The sequence below is a fragment of the Arctopsyche grandis genome, chromosome 3, assembly GCF_051622035.1.
Source record: "Arctopsyche grandis isolate Sample6627 chromosome 3, ASM5162203v2, whole genome shotgun sequence".
In the NCBI taxonomy this organism is placed as follows: Eukaryota; Metazoa; Arthropoda; class Insecta; order Trichoptera; family Hydropsychidae; genus Arctopsyche; species Arctopsyche grandis.
Genome location: NC_135357.1, coordinates 18,748,067 through 18,768,577, shown reverse-complemented (window position 1 = coordinate 18,768,577; position 20,511 = coordinate 18,748,067). Strand labels below are relative to the sequence as shown.

General features: G+C 33.2%; 3 protein-coding genes across 3 annotated transcripts; 2 read left to right on the top strand and 1 right to left on the bottom strand.

Annotated features, from left to right (window-relative positions):
* Positions 1 to 10: 10 nt before the first annotated feature.
* Positions 11 to 3,675, top strand: Mlh1 (DNA mismatch repair ATPase Mlh1). The gene is made up of 11 exons (XM_077427807.1): positions 11 to 199; positions 785 to 848; positions 931 to 1,130; positions 1,214 to 1,484; positions 1,556 to 1,712; positions 1,811 to 1,894; positions 1,965 to 2,107; positions 2,172 to 2,722; positions 2,807 to 2,943; positions 3,006 to 3,131; positions 3,206 to 3,675. The coding sequence occupies exons 1-11, from the start codon at positions 63 to 65 to the stop codon at positions 3,505 to 3,507; spliced, it is 2,172 nt and encodes a 723-aa protein (XP_077283933.1). The 5' UTR covers positions 11 to 62; the 3' UTR covers positions 3,508 to 3,675.
* Positions 3,616 to 9,339, bottom strand: LOC143909701 (erythroid differentiation-related factor 1). The gene is made up of 12 exons (XM_077427806.1): positions 9,225 to 9,339; positions 8,891 to 9,087; positions 8,679 to 8,787; positions 7,581 to 8,589; positions 7,075 to 7,499; positions 5,565 to 6,324; positions 5,293 to 5,454; positions 4,993 to 5,206; positions 4,747 to 4,918; positions 4,532 to 4,671; positions 4,294 to 4,451; positions 3,616 to 4,217 (listed from the first exon to the last, which is right to left on the bottom strand). Exons 1-12 carry the CDS (start codon positions 9,291 to 9,293, stop codon positions 3,748 to 3,750), a joined length of 3,885 nt encoding a protein of 1,294 aa, XP_077283932.1. The 5' UTR covers positions 9,294 to 9,339; the 3' UTR covers positions 3,616 to 3,747.
* Positions 9,340 to 12,773: 3,434 nt separating this feature from the next.
* Pep (Protein on ecdysone puffs) lies at positions 12,774 to 20,183 on the top strand. The gene is made up of 7 exons (XM_077427805.1): positions 12,774 to 12,990; positions 14,840 to 15,162; positions 15,821 to 16,017; positions 16,855 to 17,447; positions 17,623 to 18,104; positions 18,364 to 18,487; positions 18,570 to 20,183. The coding sequence occupies exons 2-7, from the start codon at positions 14,848 to 14,850 to the stop codon at positions 18,803 to 18,805; spliced, it is 1,947 nt and encodes a 648-aa protein (XP_077283931.1). The 5' UTR covers positions 12,774 to 12,990; positions 14,840 to 14,847; the 3' UTR covers positions 18,806 to 20,183.
* The last annotated feature ends 328 nt before the right edge of the window (positions 20,184 to 20,511 follow it).

Genomic DNA, 20,511 nt, shown 5'->3' with positions numbered 1-20,511 from the left:
TGTTGGCGCAACATTTACAAACTGTCACTGGGAACGTCAAGTTGCTTGACTATTGACTGAATATGGATATGGAGGTGGAGAATGAGGATGGAGGTGCTGGTTGCGTACGAAGACTTCCAGAGCTGGTAGTGAACCGCATTGCAGCTGGTGAGGTTGTTCAACGCCCTGCCAATGCGCTCAAGGAACTTATTGAAAATTGGTAATATTTCATTGCTATACATTAGGTGTCTCCTAAATTCTTATGAGGTCCAAATATTTTAATACTAAGAGGACGAGAGTTCGATTTTACATTTTTCCGGTATTCTAGGAATTAGCTTTTTGTAGAGATTCTTGTGAATACATATAAGAATAAATCTGGTAATAAACATACATATATACATAGGTCTGTGCTATTGAATACATTTAGATTAATTACATGAATACTAAATGTGTTTCTATGAAATTGAAGCAAATTATCCATTCATACAATTGAACAAAAGTTGATTCTTAACACGTATGTACAGTAATACATAGAGGTACAGTTTGATCAACCGTGGAAGGTTAATTTTCTTAAAAACCTCCTATTACTTTTGAATTTACATTATTTCTACATATCGCAGATTTGCATTCAGATAGTATGATAGATAACCAAAATAAACATGGTGTTTAAAACTCTTAAATTCACTATTGATGAAAAATGAAAAACAAAATAATTTATTTGTAATGTTTTTCATAAATTTAATTTGTAAATACATCCATAAATTTATATGTATGTATGCATGATACATTATTGTATTTTTTACAGCTTGGATGCAAAGTCGACACTCATTCAGATAATTGTAAAAGCGGGTGGTTTAAAATACATGCAGGTAATATGGAAACCTTATACAATGTAAAATATTTACTAAATAACATTTTTTTTTGATTTGCAAATTAATTATATGTATTAAGATTCAAGATAATGGTACAGGCATACGTCGTGATAATCTTGAAATTGTCTGTGAACGTTTTACCACATCAAAGCTTCAAAATTATGAGGATCTCTCTAAAATTAGTACTTACGGTTTTCGCGGTGAAGCACTTGCTAGCATCAGTCATATAGCACATCTCACCATTCAAACAAAAACAGCTCTTGATAAATGTGCTTTTAAGTAATTTTTCCAAACCTTATTTAGCATTATTTAAAAACTACACTTTGTATATTATTTGTATTGAAATTAATTATTTGTTTAAGAGCAACTTATGAGGATGGTTTATTAAAAGGCACAGTAATTCCTTGTGCTGGAAATCAAGGTACTCAAATTACGGTAGAAGATTTGTTTTTTAATGTGATAACTAGAAAAAAAGCGTTAAAAAGTCCAAGTGAGGAATACCAAAAAATATTTGAAGTTGTTGGAAGCTATTCAGTACATAATGCAAATGTAGGTTTCGTGTTGAAGAAATTTGGTGAAAATACTGATTTACGAACGCCTGTAAAATCAACACATATTAATAATATACGAACTGTGAGTAGTAATTGTATTGTGTTTAATAATTTATTCGATACTTGATAATTTTTTATTTTATTTTTTTCAAGATTTATGGTAATACCATTGCCAAAGAACTTATGGAAATTTCAATAAAAGATGAAACAGTAAAACTAAAACTACATGGTTATATCACTAATGTAAATTTTTCAACTAAAAAAGGCATTTTACTGTTATTTATCAATCATCGTCTTGTAGAATCGAATGGTATTTGGTTTTCGTTGACATTTACTATGTTTTTATCATTAATTTACGTCCAAATATATGTATATGTAAGTATTACAATCGTTATTCGATTTTTTTAGGTATCAAAAAAGCTTTAGATGTAGTATATAGCACATATTTGCCAAAAAATGGACATTCTTTTGTGTATTTAAGTTTAGAATTAGGTATATGATTTTTATTTTATACTATTTATGTTAGTAATTTAGATATTTTAAAAATAACTTGATTGTATAGATCCCCAAAATGTGGATGTCAATATCCATCCGACGAAACATGAAGTACATTTCCTCTATGAAGAACAAATTATTGATAAAATCAAAACAACCGTTGAAGCTAAATTGCTCTCTTGTAATAATTCACGTGTTTTGTATGTTCAGGTAATTTTTTATTTAAGCTTATTCTAAAATTTCAGTGATGATTTTTATAAAATGCCAATTTTAGTCCAGATTACCAGGTGCCACAATTCCAGATTTGGTTGAATATGAAGATAAACCTAATAAAAATACATCTAAAGCAATCGATCCAAAAATGCTAGTTCGTACCGATGCAACAGATCAAAAACTTGATAAATTTTTTGGTTTGATAGAAGATGTTAATGCTACAGTTATCGATATGCAAAGTTCTGTGGAAGAAACAGAATCATTTGTGGAAGAAACTACTGATGGGACAATTGAAAATGAAAGTTCGAATATTTCAAATACTAATGTGAAATCACCAAAACCATATGTTTCATATGCAAATATTACAAATACACCATCTCATGTATCATATATAAACCCAAAACTTTCATTTAAAACACGACAATTGTGTGATCGAAGAAATGAAACTCGGTTGACCAGTATTAAAAATCTCAGATTATCTGTAGAAGAAAAATGTAGTTCAAATTTAAGGGAAATTTTAGCAAATTTGGTTTTTATCGGTTGTATAGATGAGACGAAAACACTGATTCAACATTCCACAAAAATGTATATTTGTAACGCAATTAAATTTAGGTGACTAATATTATTTGAAAATGGACCTTTTTGTAATTACATAAGTATGTACATATATATTTGTTTAATTTATTTTATTTGCAGGGAGGAATTATTTTACGAAATATTACTGTATGATTTTCAAAATTTTGGGTTGTTGAAGTTTTCTTCACCCCTATCTATATACGACTTGGCAATGCTTGCTCTTGATCTACCAGAATGTGGATGGTCTGAAGACGATGGTGCGTTTTCTTTGTAGTTTATATTGTGAAATTACAAATTAGTTCATTTCTTTCAATTTCAGGTGAGAAAACTGAATTGGCTGAACAAGTTAAAATATTGTTGACTAGTAAACGTTCTATGTTATTGGAATATTTTTCTGTGGAAATTGATAAAGCAGGAAATCTTTTGTCGCTTCCATTACTTTTAGGTTTGTTCTTAAAATTGAGTCATAAAAATTGTAGTGACTTAGAAGTTGAAAATATACGGAACATTGATTTTTAGATAATTATACACCATTTATGGGTGCTCTCCCTATGTACGTTTTGCGTTTGGCAACCCATGTTAATTGGGAGATAGAAAAAGAATGTTTTGATACTTTTTGTCGTGAGACTGCAGTTTTCTACTCCCAGCAACAACATAGTGATGATGAGAATGTAGTAAAAGCAAGAGACTGGACTCAAGAACATGTTGTGTTTGCTGCTATTAGACAATATTTTTTGCCTCCAAAAGAATTTAGTGAAAACGGTGCCATACTTCAAATAGCAAATTTACCTGATCTTTACAAAGTATTTGAAAGATGTTAATAGTATTGTATTGATTATGAGGCTAACCTTTTAAATAAAATGATATGAGTGATCAAGTATACATATAATGTGTATATGAATGTCAAAATAATCAATTTAAAAATTATTAATCAAACAAAATCATGTTTTATTAATTATAATTTAATAAAAGAGTACATTTATATATGTATGTATTGTTTTATTTGAATCTCATTGAGATTTATAAAAAAAAATATCCCAAAAATCTAACACACTTTAAAACTATACCTGATTAATTTTGGCACAGTCTTTTATTTTTAATAAAATATTATATAAACGGTTGGCAAAAAGTCTTACTTCTTTGCATTCAAATTTTTCACTTTTTAGTGTTAAACTATAAGCACTTTTATAAAAAGACAACATTTTATCGCAATCTTTTTTCATATAACTGTGTTTTTGTAAACAAATCTGGATTAAATTCTTTAGTATGTGTTGCAATCTCTGTTCAAACAAAGTTAATAATTTAAATTCAGATTCCATATCGCTATTTATAATTTCTTTGTTGTCATTTAATTGATTTGATGAATTGTCCTTCATTTTTGATGATTTTTTAATGCTCATTTTATTATCGTTCGATGATACATCTGAATCATTCGGTACATCCTTTTCTATTATTAATTTTAGTATAGGTTCACACTGTTGCAATATTTCCAAAGCCGTTTGTAAAGATTTCAATTTTAGACCAGCGCTATCTGCAACAATATTACATTATTTAAATCTTCAATCACACAATTAACTTAATTCAAAAACATTCTTTTGAATACTCACTGTTAGCTTGATATTCTAACAAAGCCACATGCTCCATTTGGACAGTTAAAAACATTGTTATATCTTCTAGAGGGAGAAATAATTTAACCGCCTGTTCATAGTTAAGTTTACTTAGTGCCTGTGCTGCTTTCCATTTTGATGGATCTCCAGATTGATTTCTTAAACAATGAATATTATTTATAACGTAAATGTACATAAATCTGGGGCAACAATACTTGGTAACTAATTAATAATGTACCTATATTGATTATGGTACAGCGAAGCTAGTCTATGATGTAATATTCCTGCACGAAATTGGTACAAACATTGTCTGGGACCATCAACGAGTGAACAATTTCTCAAAGCTAAACGCAGTGCGTCTGCCGCCTCGGTTGCAGCCTGAAAATAAAATTCGAATGAATTCAAACGACTGTTGTAAAATTACATAGGACAGTCATTAAAGTGATGACACACATCTGGCAAATTAGGTGGCGAGTCTTGTAAAAGACATGCTTGTGTAAACAGTGCACTACTCAATTCCCACCGTACAAGATCTTGAACACTTCTGCAATTTTCTCCTGCCAACATTCTTAACGCTTTTCCATAATGATCAATAGCCAATGAATACAATCTTCTTTGCTCTGAGCTAGATGCAAAATAACAAACTTATTTAGATAAAATCTTAAATAATATAAAATACACGATCGATTAAAAATTTACCTGTGATTTTCCTGATTGCAATGTGCCATAAAACGCATGTATCGACCGGTATTGCAATGTAATAGTGCTAAATTTGGCAAATCATTCACGTGTTCAAATATTTTAGCAGACTCTGTTAAACATTGTATCGACTTTTTAGCAAGCGTTTCGTATAAAGGCTCTTTGGATTTATCTAAATCAGTTTCTGGAGAGTTGCAATAAGCCATATATTGTTCTATAATAAACACAAAGTAATTTTTAAATTAAATACATATGTGGATATGTATGATTCATATAACAATTAAAAAAAAATTAAAACACCTTGTGCATTGTACATATATTTAACACCAAGCTCGTTTTTTACAGAAGCTATCCTTCTAGACAATTCTTCTTTACGATCTCCAGGAGCAATTTTTAATGCCTTACTATAAAAGTCTCCACTGGCAACTATAGAATTTTCCAAATCTTTTGGTGGTTTGAAATCTATAATGATTAAAGTAAAAAAGCATTAATAAGAGCACTATTTCATTATAGTCATAATATACAATTCAAATAAGGAATATTTCGATATTTAAAAAGACCAATTTACATACCGATCATGAGGGTGTTTGAAATTTTAGCTGTTTTTTTCAAGATTTCAACATCTTCAGTTATTTCATTTGCAATAAATCTATCAACTTCCGATAGTAAGTTAATTTCTTCAAGATATACTGATTCAAATGCATCCCAATGTTTGGCGAATTGAAACAAGTTATCACCAGCTCTACCCAATAAACAGCATTCGTCGACCTTGCTAATATTATTAAACATTGCTGATAGTATGCTGCGACATTTTTGAGCCAGTATTGTATATTTATAAGAGCATCCATATTGCGCATCAAGATAATATCGTTCTGCTAGCGTTGCGTATGATAAACATGCTTTCTCATATAACAATGTTTTTAGATGAACTTTCCAGGACGCGTCATCATTACTTTTTGGTTCTTGCCAAGTGGGCATAGTGTTATCTTTACGTAGTAGCACACCATCTAGTTTGTGTCTCACACTCTCTAAATCTTGGGCGGCTAATTTATTTTGATTGTCTGCAACTTGTTTCTTCTTGTTTTTGGTGTCTCGTTTACGTCGTCTACCACCCTTGTCGGATTTCGGTGATTCTTTATCAAGCTCCTCAATTTTTTCAATTTCTTCTTTATTGTAAGGCATCGGTATTGGAACATTGGGTTGGGCCATTTTACAGCAATCCTTACTTGCTTGTAGAGATTCGTAGCCCATGGGTATCGGCTCGAACGATTTCGCCATTTTAGGGTTTTCTTCATTGTTGGGTAAATTTTCAGATTGATACGTATTTTTATTCTAAAAATATTTTATATATAAAAAATAATTGTAAAAAAATATATATATATATATATATATATATATATATATATATATATATATATATATATATATATATATATATATATATATATATAATTATTTGTGGATTATATAAGATACACTAATATATTCTAATATTTAATGATTGAAAATATGTAACGTATTTTCCTGACAATGAGGCGAGGAATTAAAAAATAAAGAAATAACTTGACACGAAAATGAGGGAGTCGCGTTATATTCAAGTTTAAATGAACTGTAAATTTACCACCTACAGCAATAAATTCAACATATGTAAATATGTACATACATACAAAGGTGTTTTATATAAATTTTACACTCTCGAAAATATTATGATGAGTGCTTATACGAAATATCAGGACTATGGAGTTGGCTAAAAGAAAGCCTTATCCTATGATATGTATATACTTCGATCCCGACTGTTGCTTAAATAAAAAAAATATATTAACTTTGCCAAGAATACCACGGCTCCATGACTGACTGTGAAATACGAAGAGTTCTAAAAATCAATTCAATCAAGAAATTTGTAAGAATTAAAATAATAAATCAAAAAGAAATATAATTAAATAACGATCTCATAAGCTGGTTAATGTTTTTTTTTTCCAAAAAACGATTCAATAAAAAGGATCGTTTTTTTAATCAAGGTCGTCTTATAGTCATAATCACTTTTGTAATTAAATCTTGTTAAATATGAGTTTGTGAACTTACACAATTTTCATCTTGAGAGTCATTCTTTTTTGAAAAACTAATGAAGTGTTTCAATGCTTGCAATCCTTCTTTTACGTGTTTTATAGAAAGTAAACACCTATCTTCTATTTTACCATCTATTATTGGTGGTGGTGTTGAAGATGCAGAAAATGAAGTGCTGGGTGCTGTTAAACTATGAACCGCAACTCCACCACTTGTTAGTTGATTATCATTTTTAAACTTGGTGTTCTTATTTTTTACTTCAGCATTATTAGACTCTGTTGATTTTGGTTTTCCAAAGTTGAAATTGGTAAAATTTGAATCATCAAATAATTTTTCACTGTTGATATTGTTATATAAAGGATTTTCTGAAGTTTCTTCATCGTCATAGCCTTCTTGACGTCGACATGTTTTAGGATCACCACATTCACACTCTCCAGTTGAATCTGAATTTTGTAATGATAAATTGAGTAATATTGGTAATATGTAAATTAATACGAGAAAATTGTATATAAATCTTTACAAACTTTTCATATTAGGAGATCCTGGGTCAATATTTGCAGGGACATATAAATTAGCAAGCATAAAATGAGATGATGCAACGATATGTGGATATTTTTCGCTAGGTAAAAGTTTTATGCAGTTTTCTAAGAGTAATTTGATATGGCCAGTTTGACAAGGCACTTTCATATTTCGTGCTACTCTATACAACAACATGGCTACAGGTATAGTAAAAGGATTTTGGTCAGTGGGATTTTCCACAGTTCCGCAGAGAGTAGTCAGATCATATAATTTGACAACGTCATCATGTGTTCCTTTAAAAAGCCAATATGTGTGTCCAGCTTTTGTAGCATTTGATTTAAGAAAAGATAATATGTTTTGAGCTACATTTTTTATAACTTTTGGTGAAAATTTTGAATCTTTTAAGTTTGGGAGATCTTCCGTTTTGATTGGCTCATATTTACTTACAATTCCATCCAAATGATAGCACATAATAACTTCAGGCACGTTACACATTAAATTATCCAGCCAGTAGTCAATTCCAGTTAAAACATTAATAGGTTCGCCGGCATCTCGAAGTCTTAAACTAACGCAAGGACGGTCAACACCACCAAATATCGGCATATCGCTGCCAATCAACATTTGGATATCTTCAAATGTCCACATAACATTTCTATTGTATGTGTGATTAGAAGAACTAGGATATGGAACCGTTTTCTGAACATCTGGCTCTGGCAAACTTGGTCCAGTTATAGGTAGGGTTGGACATTGCAATTCATTGCTTTCATCTTCTTTATAATCATGATTGGCTTTTGAAGATGGCAAACTGTGATACAAAAATTTTGAATTTAAACTCTTCTGTTGAAGAGCAAATCGACTTTTGTTTTTTAGATACATTATTCTATCTTCAGTAGTGATAGAAGTTTCATAAAAAAATTTCTTCATCCAAGACCATTCCGATTTCATAAGATATTGAAAAATGTCAAAATCATCTAAAAGTAGAGTATTTTCCACTCTGTGTACTATCATACTGATCTATGAAAAATATAATAAAAACGAAAATTTATACTTGACCAAAATATTAAAATTTGAAGAGAATTTTAGAATAATTTTCAGATACATACCACACCTGTGGGATGATAAGGCAGCTTTAGTAAACTTTTAATACATTCAGCTCCAGATACAACATCTACTTCCCCAACACAATCAGGAAACATGTGGGCCATTTTGAAGCTGTCATTATTTCAAAATTATGTTAAGAAGTTATTTATTAGTCATATTAGATATAAATAAAATATAAAAACTTAATTTAGTGATATAAATATTTGTAAATAACCTTGAAAATCCGGCAGAGTGACTTAGTGAATGTCTTAAACCATATGAATCTGTAGCACTACTCAGCCAGTTGGAAGGAGGCATTTTAAGGTCAGTATTACATTGTAGCTTTGAGAAACCTATTGGACATTTTACAGAAGTGTATTTCACCACTGCTTTCGATTTCACATCCGGCGAAGAACTTCTCGAATGCACATTCTAAAATAACGAATTATTTGACGCAAGGTTGTAATTGCACAAGCTATTAAAATTTTGGATTAGATTTCTATATTTTTTGTAAATATTATAAGCCATAAATAATTAAATTTAATGAATAAACGTGTAAAAGCACAAACTTTAGGTTCTTCCTCGTCACTCGACATGTCGACCGGCGCATCAGCTGTTTGTTTCTGACAGCTGAACATTCGGGAAACATCTCGAACACGTAGAGCTACCAACTTTATTTGTAGACACAGTAATTTAATTCTCTCTCTCTGTTTGACATTCCTGATATTTTTCAAATATAAAGATTGAGTAATAGATTAAGTCATAGTCAGTAGAATTATGTTTTTTTTTTTTAATTGAAAACCATATGTTTTATTACATTAAATATAATTGATTTACTTTGTTACATATTGTTATCCTAATAGTAAATGGGAGCGTTGAGGTCATACAAAGTATTCAATAATAATACTGTGGCGGCTCGCTATACGACATGGTCGAGTTTGGTCACCTTCCTGCGAGTGGGGACCAACTCGATTGTGTTCGGAGTTAGCTACCTCACTCTGCCTTCAGCTGTCATAAATAAAACACGTGCATTCAACATGCCAGTCGTCTCATTCATTCATCCCCTATAACTGGTGACCCCCGACATCGAGCCACGCAGCCTCGATTAATTCAGCATGCTCATCCCTGCCTCGCCGAGCCAGGCGGGAAAGATACCCACCGCCATCGACACAGCACGCCGCGGGTGACAATAAACGAGCAGACACGGCTACCTACCTACCGACTAGAGTCCAGCCACAACGTCGATGACAGGTGCTTAATAAAAATAGGTGAGCGAATGAGACGACGATCTTGACAGCTGGATGTGGAGTCATGCGCGATCCAGTACACATAGAACGGTCATCCGGCACCACTAGACATACACCACCTCAGCACCATCATCATCATCAAGGCCCCGTTCGTCCCCACGAGCGTCGTCACGCCGGACGGGCGGCAGTGCCACAACGACTCACGGTCCAGCTCGGAGTATCATCAACCACATCGATGCCCCTGCCGCCCCCGCCGCCCCCGCCACCCCACCAACCGACATCAGCCTCGGACGAGCGGCGCCGGCGCAGCATTGCATCACCGCGACCACCGGATGACCCACCGTCCTGCTCGCGACGTCACCGCCCTCGAATGTACCGACCATTCAGGGCGGTGCACCTACACAGCGGATGACCCACGTCAACAAATTTTTTTCTCCCCACTCAATATTTTTTTCACTTTGTGTAACAATAATTTTTTTCCTTTTGTAAAATTTGTTTTTTTGTAATTTTTGTATCGCTGATGCTGGGGAGGGAGTGATGTGGCGGCTCGCTATACGACATGGTCGAGTTTGGTCACCTTCCTGCGAGTGGGGACCAACTCGATTGTGTTCAGAGTTAGCTACCTCACTCTGCCTTCAGCTGTCATAAATAAAACACGTGCATTAACATGCCAGTCGTCTCATTCGTTCATCCCCTATAGGACCAACTCGGCTGTGTTTGGAGTGGTATCATCACTCCGTCTTCAACTGCCATAATAAAAACACGTGTATCAACCTGCCAGTCGTCTCATTCGTTTCACCCCTATATCAGTATGAATGAACAATAAATAATTACATATTTTGTAACACTACGTCTTCCTCGTCGTTCTTTCAGTTGGCAGCAATTTCAATAGTTAGGTTGGTATCAGGCTGCCAACCCCTACTTCACAGACGTTGATTTCCGTGCGCGCGAGAAGAAGCCAGGCGAATCTTTTCATAAGAGTTTTCCCTCGGACACGGTCGAGATCAGTTCTCCCTGTTCTAGTAGAAAGAATCACCCCAAGTCGAGCGGAGTTCCCGCCCTCTTCCCATTTTCCCACGTAACCCTGTTCGTCAAGCATTACATGAGCTATTACATCACATTAATTGTAATTATGTGAAAGGTGAACGTCTTGTATTAGAAGTCGGTTATTTTTAAAAATAAGGAATTAAAACTTACTTTCTATATCTATGGTGACAGGTTTCTTACAAGTTCATAGAAATGCCGATCAAAACCACTGGCGGATCCATCGTGGTGGCACGAAGCTAATGGCCACTACCCTAAAGGAACTACATAATATTATACATATACACAGTGCCGGACTAGCCATACAAGCGAACATGCCCGATGGCATGTGGGCCCCACTATCTGTTAGAAAATATGGGCCCTCAGTAAAATTAAATAACTTTTTAACTATTTCACGTGTGTAAAAATTTATAGGATATTGCACTTTAGGTATTTCAACAAAAGAAATTTCTTACGATATACACAGACAACTAATACCTGCTTTAACAACCCAAGGATCGGTTAACTTTTTTTATTAGGCTTGAAATATAAGTTTCAACATTTGCGTGGGCTCTTTTGCCGGGCCCATTTCCAACCTCAATATTATGTATATACCAATACCTATGTAACAACTTCCTACTGTAATAAAAATGGGAATAAACAAATTTCCGTGAATAATAAAAACTGAATTGCTTAGAACAATTTTGATGGGACGATTCATAATCAACCAGCGATTAAAATTTACTTCATACTTTCAAAATAACATTTGATTATACTTCGACGATATAGTAAGATTTAAATACACAAATTTAAACAGTTTCAGAATATAAAATCTATTGCTAATCTAGACACATCCATGTACATATATAGAAATATAGGATAGGGGGCCCCCTCCCCAAAGTCCTGATTTTTGATTAACATTAATTGAAAATATTATACATTTTTTTCAGGAATGTAATTTGAGGGGGGCACTCACCCCCCTAAATTAAGGAATAGTGTGAATCTAGAAAATATTATGAATTTAATGATTAATGAGATATTATGGATCTATGAATGCTACGTTTATTTCTTATGTATGTTACTTTTGGGTAACTAATAAAATAATCGCTGCTATGTGATTTGAAAAAAAAAGATTTTATTATTTCGAAGCAAGTACATTTTGGTTTTTAAGTGAAAAGACTGTCGGTATAAATTAAGTTAATTGATAGTTTTTTAGTGACTCAGCTTGATAGTCTATTTTTGTTGACCATGTGAAGATTTTTGGAAAAAAATTTTCGCTTTTTTGATCCGCTGATCCACGATCCTTCGCCTACACTGGGAATTTCCGCTTTAAACTGTATAAAGTTGATTTTCGAGATAACTGCCGTTACAGGTACCCCGACAACTCAGTGTTGACTTTTCGGCGCAGATAATCCAATGCACGGACTATTCAGCGCAAAATCAACTTTTCAAAAAGTTTAAAATGCATTTTCGAAAATAAGTACTCTATCTACATACTCACCCACCCTGCAAATTTTCAGGATCCGCCACTGCTCAAAATTGAAACTTTTTACTCAAAACCACATGGTATCATAAAACCCTCGAATTGAATAGAATTAGGACAAATGCACTCAGCTTGTTAAAAACACAACAATAGTTTAAATGGTTTTTTGGCATAGGATAGATGCCTTTGGCGGCATTGAAATGTAAAGCATTTTGAGATGAATAAAATTGATTATTTCCTTTTAGCATTTTGATATTTTATATAAAATTCGACTTTGACTTGCGATTGTGGTACAAGAATGTATCTCCGTTGTAAGTCAAGGAATATCCGTAGAGACGTAAATTAAAAACAGTTGGTTCATGGACGTAAATGTGGAGCTTCAGGCCGTGGCTTTCCGGAAGTTCGTCCATGTTGTGCGCTTTGCGGCCTCAAGTGGAAGTGGAAGTGGGAGTGGGAGTGGGAGTGGGAGTGTGAAGCGACGCCGGTTTCTGTCAGGTGTCGGTGTCGGTGTCGGTGTCGGTGGAGTCGACCGTCTTTGCTACCTCTACTCTGCTCTACGCAGCGTTGATAGCCAGCTCTTGGGTGAGTGATATCGCCGTTATTGGTTCTTGGCTGCTAGTAGCCGCTCGCCGATTGGTGCCGATAGCCGCACGCCGCTTCCGCTTCCGCTTCCGCCTCTTAGCTTCCCTTTTTTGCGGATCGCAGGTCTCCGTAGATCGTGGCTTGTCGACGTCTCCTCAGCTGACCGTTCGACTCGACTGACTTTTCGCTCGAGGTTCGACTCAACTGACGACTCTCGAGGCTACGTAATGCAGTTAGTTAACGTTTTCCTGACACGGAAGGCGTGGCTTGCCGTTTGAGCATTTTAGTTTTTCCCCTCGATCGATGATAGACAAGATAGTTCGAAAGAGTAGTGCCATTTGAGAAGCATACGAAAGTCTGACGTAAGATTCGCTCAGCCAAGGTGACCCAGATGAGGTGGTTTCCGAATCCGAGCCCTCTAAATTTTGTTCCTGATTCCTTAGATTATTAGTATTAACTACTACACTGAACAACTATTGCAGCCTACCATTATTCTGAATACAGCAGAACCTCGATTATCCGGATTGTTAAAAATAAACATAAATTTTATGATTTTGCTGCTTTGAAATGCATAGCATAAAAATTCGGAAATAAGAAAGAGAAATGAGTCAGTTGTCTTCAAAATACAATACTCGACCATAGTCGATGTCGTTTTCCTCTGGTCCGGCATGGATTTTAAATTTACCGCGTTTAAATAATTTGAATTCGACAACTCAGAACAGTTCGATGACGATCGGATAAAATTGAAAGTATGATTAGAAAATCAGAAAGTATTTGAAACCTTACATAATTTCTTATCTACTTTCCTAAACCTGAAGAGGCAAACAATCAGATTTCAAATCCCTTTGATAATGAAAATTTTCGTACAGCTATTTCATTATCAATGGATGAAAAGGAGAACTCGATTGAACTTTCAAGTGATAGCATTTTAAAAGCTGAATTAAAAAAAATAAGGTTATTAAGTTTTGGCTAGATATTAGTGAAATGTATAACTTAAAAATTTGAAAATAAGAAGGAAAAATGAGTCAGTTGTCTTCAAAATTCAATACTCAAAGAACATTTGTTTCTTGAAAACGTGGTCGCGATTTAAATATTTCAGAAGATGAAGGCTTAGAGCGTAAGATTATGAACAAATCAGGAAATGAAGAAGTCGAAGAGTGTATTTTTATGTGGTTCATTCAAAGACGATCGTCTGGACAGCCAATATCTGGTCCATTATTGTATGAAAAGTATTCGCGATTTGGCAGCTTTAAAAAGAACAGCTAACTTTAAGTAAAAATCCATACTTGAATTTCTCAATAAAGAATAATTTAATATTGATCTTCGTGTTATCATAAATGTATGTAAATGTAGACGAATAAAAATTATTGATACTGAATGTACACATCTTTCCATTTCAATTGTAATTTTTTTCGATAATCCAGACTACCTTCGTCCCCAATTAGTCCAGATAATCGAAGTTCTACTGTGCTTCTAATCTTTTCTAATGTTTTGATTTATTGCCATCAATAAATCAAAATATAGTAAACGGATTCCTTGTTCGGCCGTTCTCAACTTAATGTATTTCAAAGTGCCAAGCCCCAATTTATGATATCACAATTCTTATCTGTTAAAATAAATATTGATTTTTTTGTATGATTGGAAGTATACTCTTCTGTAAATTTTCAAGGAAATTTAATGCGATTGTATATTTTTTTTCTTTAACTGTATTCATTTGTCATAATTATGTAGAATAGTAAAATTGAACAGTTCTTTATTATATATTATAATAATATAATTTTAGTGTGTATTCTATTTTTGTATACATTAAGTGTGTAAAAATAAAGAGTTATTGACGTTGGTTTTACAGATAGGAAGATGGCGAACCGTTACAATAACAAAAATAGCAACAACATGGGACCACCGCGTCGTACCATGGGCTACAACAATTTCGACCGGGACAACTTCGATCGTCCTCGGTACAATGTGAACCCTTGGCAAGGTGGAGTGGTGCCGAATTCTGGAGGCGGTGGCCCCACGCCGAGCACTGAAGCTACTATTGCTCTGGCTAGCAATCTTATTAATAATTTATTGCAGTCCAGACAAAATCCAATGCCATCGTTGTTGGATATTAATGTGCGCCGTGATTTTGGCCCTAACTACATGAGGGATGAGAGATTTGGCCCGAACAAAGTAAATAATCGGAGAAACGTTTTAATTTTATCTGCATTTAATTTATTATGACAATGTTCCTGTTTGTTTCTGTTGACCATTACCATTACTATTTGTTTATTGCATGATTTTTGTCAAAAAACAAATTGAAACATTGTCGAATAATAATAATTCTATTCTAATTTCGTTACAAGATTCTTAATTTTATGTCGTTGACATATCTTCTTGAATATGAAACAAATTGTCTTCCTTTTATTGTACAGTTTGTACACAGGAGTGATATTTGTATTAAATTTTTTGGTTTGTTGTGTCGGGGCCTGCTATACATACATATACATTTATTTTTCAAAGTACTTCTCTTTGAAATCGAAGGCTCCAATGCTTAGTCTGGGGGTTTTCTCATTTTGAATGTAGATATATGTACTTCTTGTCTTATCTACTTATGTAGTGTGCTTAAACCGGCAATTCACACATGGTGGTTTTTTTTTATCATGTTTTGTGTTTCAAATGAAAAAAAAAAACAATTTATACATCTTATATATTTGCCTGTTAAAGGCATGTTTATTTTACTGAGTACTTTCTATTCATTTTATATTTGTTGAGTAAATTAATTTGAAAGTCGTGGGCCTTTCAAATCCCAAGTTTGGCCCATATTATTTGAGTCATTAATTTCCCATAGATTTATGGTCGTAACATGCAAATGGGGGGACAAATGAACAGGCGTGTTATGTCAGGTGGTCGCAATGATCGCATGATGAATAAAATCCGTCGCCCCATGCGACCCAACGTCACCAACAAGGCAAAATCTGTGCCGAAAAGTACTCAAGAGATCCCAAAGGAAACATCAGAGTTGAAAGCTGAAACTGTAACAGAGAGGTAAGCTAAAGAATCTTCTAAAATTCTTTCCTCCTCTGATGCAATTGCCACCAACGTATTGTGTGTATTGGTGAATGCATAGAGCCATTCAGATATCCAAAAGGCGTTTTTCCTTATTCACGAGTATCACACAATATCAACCTAAATGTAAATAATCTCCACATACTTCTATTTCATTTGCATCTTTTATTACAAAATATATTGTGTCGATACGGCATTTTCTGTGTCAAATTGGCTTTATAGGCTTTTATTTATGTCTTGGGCTATTTTTCCCTAAAACAGCCTTTGGACGCAAAACATGGCAAATGAGAGCTTTATCTGGTCAAAAAAATTTGACTTGCTGGGTGGAAATTATTTTTTGTTAATAACATGATTATTCCATGTTCAGAAAGTAATATTGTATTAAGTTTTTTTCTGTTTGGAAATGTGGTTGCTCCAATATATGATCTTTTATTCGAGAGATATAGTTCTGATTTGCAAGTGTCGCCTCTTTTCTACTATTATATTTGTTATGCTAAATGTATACAATTAAGTATTCATTTTTTTTTTACAACATGACAATGAAATCAAACATTATTTTGTTTATTAATATTTAAGAATTTGTACATTGTGGTAGGTATTTGTAGTAATGGTAGGTATTTTGTACTATTGAAAAACTATTTTAATTACCACATTGTTTTTTTATTTTCATAAACTAAATATTTTTTATCAATTGGAGAATAATAAGTTTAAAATTAATTTTATGTTGTAATTGAATGAGATTAAAAAGGTAATCAACGGTAACAAATAGTGTATCAACATATTTTTAATATCCTTCTTTTTCTGTCTTCGTATCAGTGCAAATGTAGATGATGCTGCAGTAAAAGAAGAAAAACGAGAGTGGAAACAAGATAAAGGTGATGAACAGGAAACAGCAGTCAAGGATGATGAAAATGACGAAAAATCAGGGGAAAATCAATCCAATAAGAAAACAGATGGGGTGAAAACAGAATTTGATGATATTGCATCCAAATATCTTGAATGTCATATTTGTGAGAAAAGAATGTGGGATGGTCGCTCTTTTGATAATCACATCAAAGGTCGCGTACATAACATTATGATGGATAAAACTAAGCAAAGCTATCAAATGACGGCTGATGCTATGCGCCAGGAGTTGAAAATTCATGAGATGAAGCGAAGCAAACGTGGATTTGTTCCTGGAGCAAAGAGGGTGTTCTGCGCAATGTGTGGTTTGTATGTATTCTACGCAGCTGCTCATAGACGTTCGCCTGGGCATCAAAAACTTAAAAAATACTTACATCCTTCATGTAACACTTGTCGCAAGGAGTTTCCCACGAGGATCGAACTTGATGAACATCGTCTCACTGCTCCTCATCTGCGTTTGTTACAAGAGAAACAAAAAGATGTTCAAGCCAGGTCTAAACCAGAAGGCAAGTATTAGTATATTGGTGTATACATTTTTATATATTATATATGTATGTATATCGGGTATGGTCAATAGGCCTCAGAAGTCTACATATGTACATAAAATCAAGTCTTAAAATTTTAAGAATTATTTCACTTCATTTATATTCAAATGAAATTAAGTGAGATTTTTTTCTACAGTCGTGATGATTACAACTCTCCAAGAAGAACTAGCTCAGGTTCGTCCAATGCATGAAATGAAATTAAAGAAAGCCGCAGGTGTGAAGAAAGACGAAGACGGTGCCGCAGAAGGCGGTGCAGAAGGTGGCGCAGAAGGTGGCGCAGAAGGTACACAAGAAGAAAATGGAGATCAGGTTAAAGAAGACTCTGAGACTAAATTGGAAGGAAATGAAGAGGCAGAATCTCAAGAGGAAAAGATTTTATTGCTAGATTACAAAGAAGGAGATGATCTTACCAATATGACGAGAGAAAATCTGCCACGGTATCAAACTGATCGGTCTGTTGGCATCAGTTATATATCTGACTTTACGTGCAAACAGTGCACATTATGTAAGAAATATTTTGATACGGATGAAACTGCTGAAGTTCATCTGAGAACTTGGAAACATTTCCAAGCATACATTCGATTGATTCATTCCAAAGGAAATTTTAAGGCCAATCAGGTAAGAAAAGAAATACCTTTATATACATTGAATACAGTATATAAGATGATTAGTTATACATTTCGTCACATTCATTTAATATAATTGATGGGTAATTGATTGATAAGTATTTGTTAACATGGCAGTTTTGTTTGGAAATAACTTAATCGATTTCTAACTTTTCCAAATATTAAATATTGTGACATCAGTCAGTGACTTAAATATACATACATATATCTATTTTTCTACTGATTTTTTATAGTTTCCAAATTTTTATTAGGAAACCGGCACTAAGAGAGATTCTGCTGATGGTTCAAACGAGGAGGGTGGTTCTTGGAAGCGTCTTAAAGTTGAGAAAGAAGATGATGACACTGCGGACAATGAGGAAATTCTAAATGGAAATGGTGAAAATATTTTATTTTTCATGCACTTACTTGGCTATGTTTTATTAGAAATTTTTTTAACATTATCATTATGTAATTCCAGATAGTGTTAATGAGGGCAGCATATGCGAAGAAAGCGTATTGAACGACTCCCAGCTAGACGAGTCTAATGAAACAGATGCAATGTCGACAAATAATACATTACAGGATACCAGTGACATTGCTGACGAGTCAACTTTTCCACCAGTGGCTGAAGTGGAAAAAGTTGATAAGCCCCGTGTGGTAAGGGGACGTGGACGTGGTCGAGGAAATAGGGGTAGACGTGGCTCAAGAGCTTAATCAAATTAAAGATTGATTATATCTATGGAGATTATGAGGTGTTTCAATTTAACTATAATTTTATGATTGTTCATATACGTTTATAGTTTAGTTAATATTGAGCCCACAGTGAGTGACATTGTTGTTGTCATGTTATCTTATCAGCCGTATGTTTGAGTTCCATGTTTTACATGCACCAAAAAGACTGATATAATCTTTGGGCTCAATGCAAACACAGTAAATGTGTATTTTATCATCACAATTTTTCAAATCCTATTTTAAACATTTTAGATTTAGAAGTATTTTATTTTTATAAAATTGTTTTATTTTATTTTAGTATCGTATCAGTTGTCACTTATAGACATAGGTAAATTTTGTTTGTATGAACTGTGTGTAGTAGATTTTGCGACATTGTCTAACTAGCAACTTAACTTTAATATTTACATACATTTATGTAACTGCAATTTGAAAACTTACATTAAAACAATATTACATGTAAAAATCATCTGCATGTTTTTTGAATTGCATTTAGAATAACTACCAATCAAATTTGATTATAAGAAAATTAGTGTTGAAATAAAAAAAATATAAAAAATTAATATTTATTAGTGTTTTTTTTTTGTTACTTGGATCTATTTATGCCGGTTCATTGAAACCCATAATAATAAATTTCAATCTGATTATAATTTCTCATTGATAACCAAATATTTCATCAATATTTCTTTTGGCTTTGAAATTATCGTCATTTCTTGTTTACGAAAAATTACAAATAAGTTAATTATTATATTTATCACAATTGTGTATTTTGTAAACATATAATTAATTATCCGTTCGCATTGTACACAAAATGGATAAAAACTATTTGAGATTAAAATTTTCTTAGGTTTATAAATGATTCACCTTTTTTTAGTGTATTTTGGACTATTAAGGTATCATTAGAATACAACTTTGCTATCCAATCAAATATTTAATTTAGTATGTAAGGCTTTATCTTTGCATGTAAGTAATATCACATTTGTGTTTGAAAAAAGAATTAGGTAGTTAAATTTTTTTGCCCATAAGTTTTGTGGTAAAAATATACTACCACATTTTTATTACACAAATGAATTTTATTAATTATTTATAGTTGTCACAAACTATTTTCGTCTTTTGTAACTGGACGAGACAAATAGGTAATGCTTCACTGACGTGTACATAATTGCCGTTACACATTGTGATTCTTGTTCTACTACAAGTGACATATGCTTGCTGTGATGTCTCGGAAAGTTGAATATAATATAATAAAATAAAATGAATTATAATAGCGATAATTGACTATGTTAGTTTTTAATGCTTTTTCAGATTTCCAATATTGTATTGAATTGTGGGAATAAATACATTTATTTCAATTGTGACTTTTGATTTGCCTTTTTTCTTGATGTAGAACAGTAGTCTTCGACCAACGTGTGGACTGGTGAAAATATGGTTAAAATGACTTAAAATTTTTTGTGTGGACGATTAGTTACATATACATATCTACATACATATTATATATCCACTCCTTTGAAAACAGTTTTTATAAGATATAAATATAAAGGTATGAATAATTAATTACACTGAGCAACAAAAAATCACGTTTTTGAGTTACCAGTGCGGAGACTAGCCAATCTTTACTAAGTTTGACCCACTGAATTCGAATATGATATTGATTTTTGTTGGTGGGTGATCGTTTACGAGATATGAGCGTT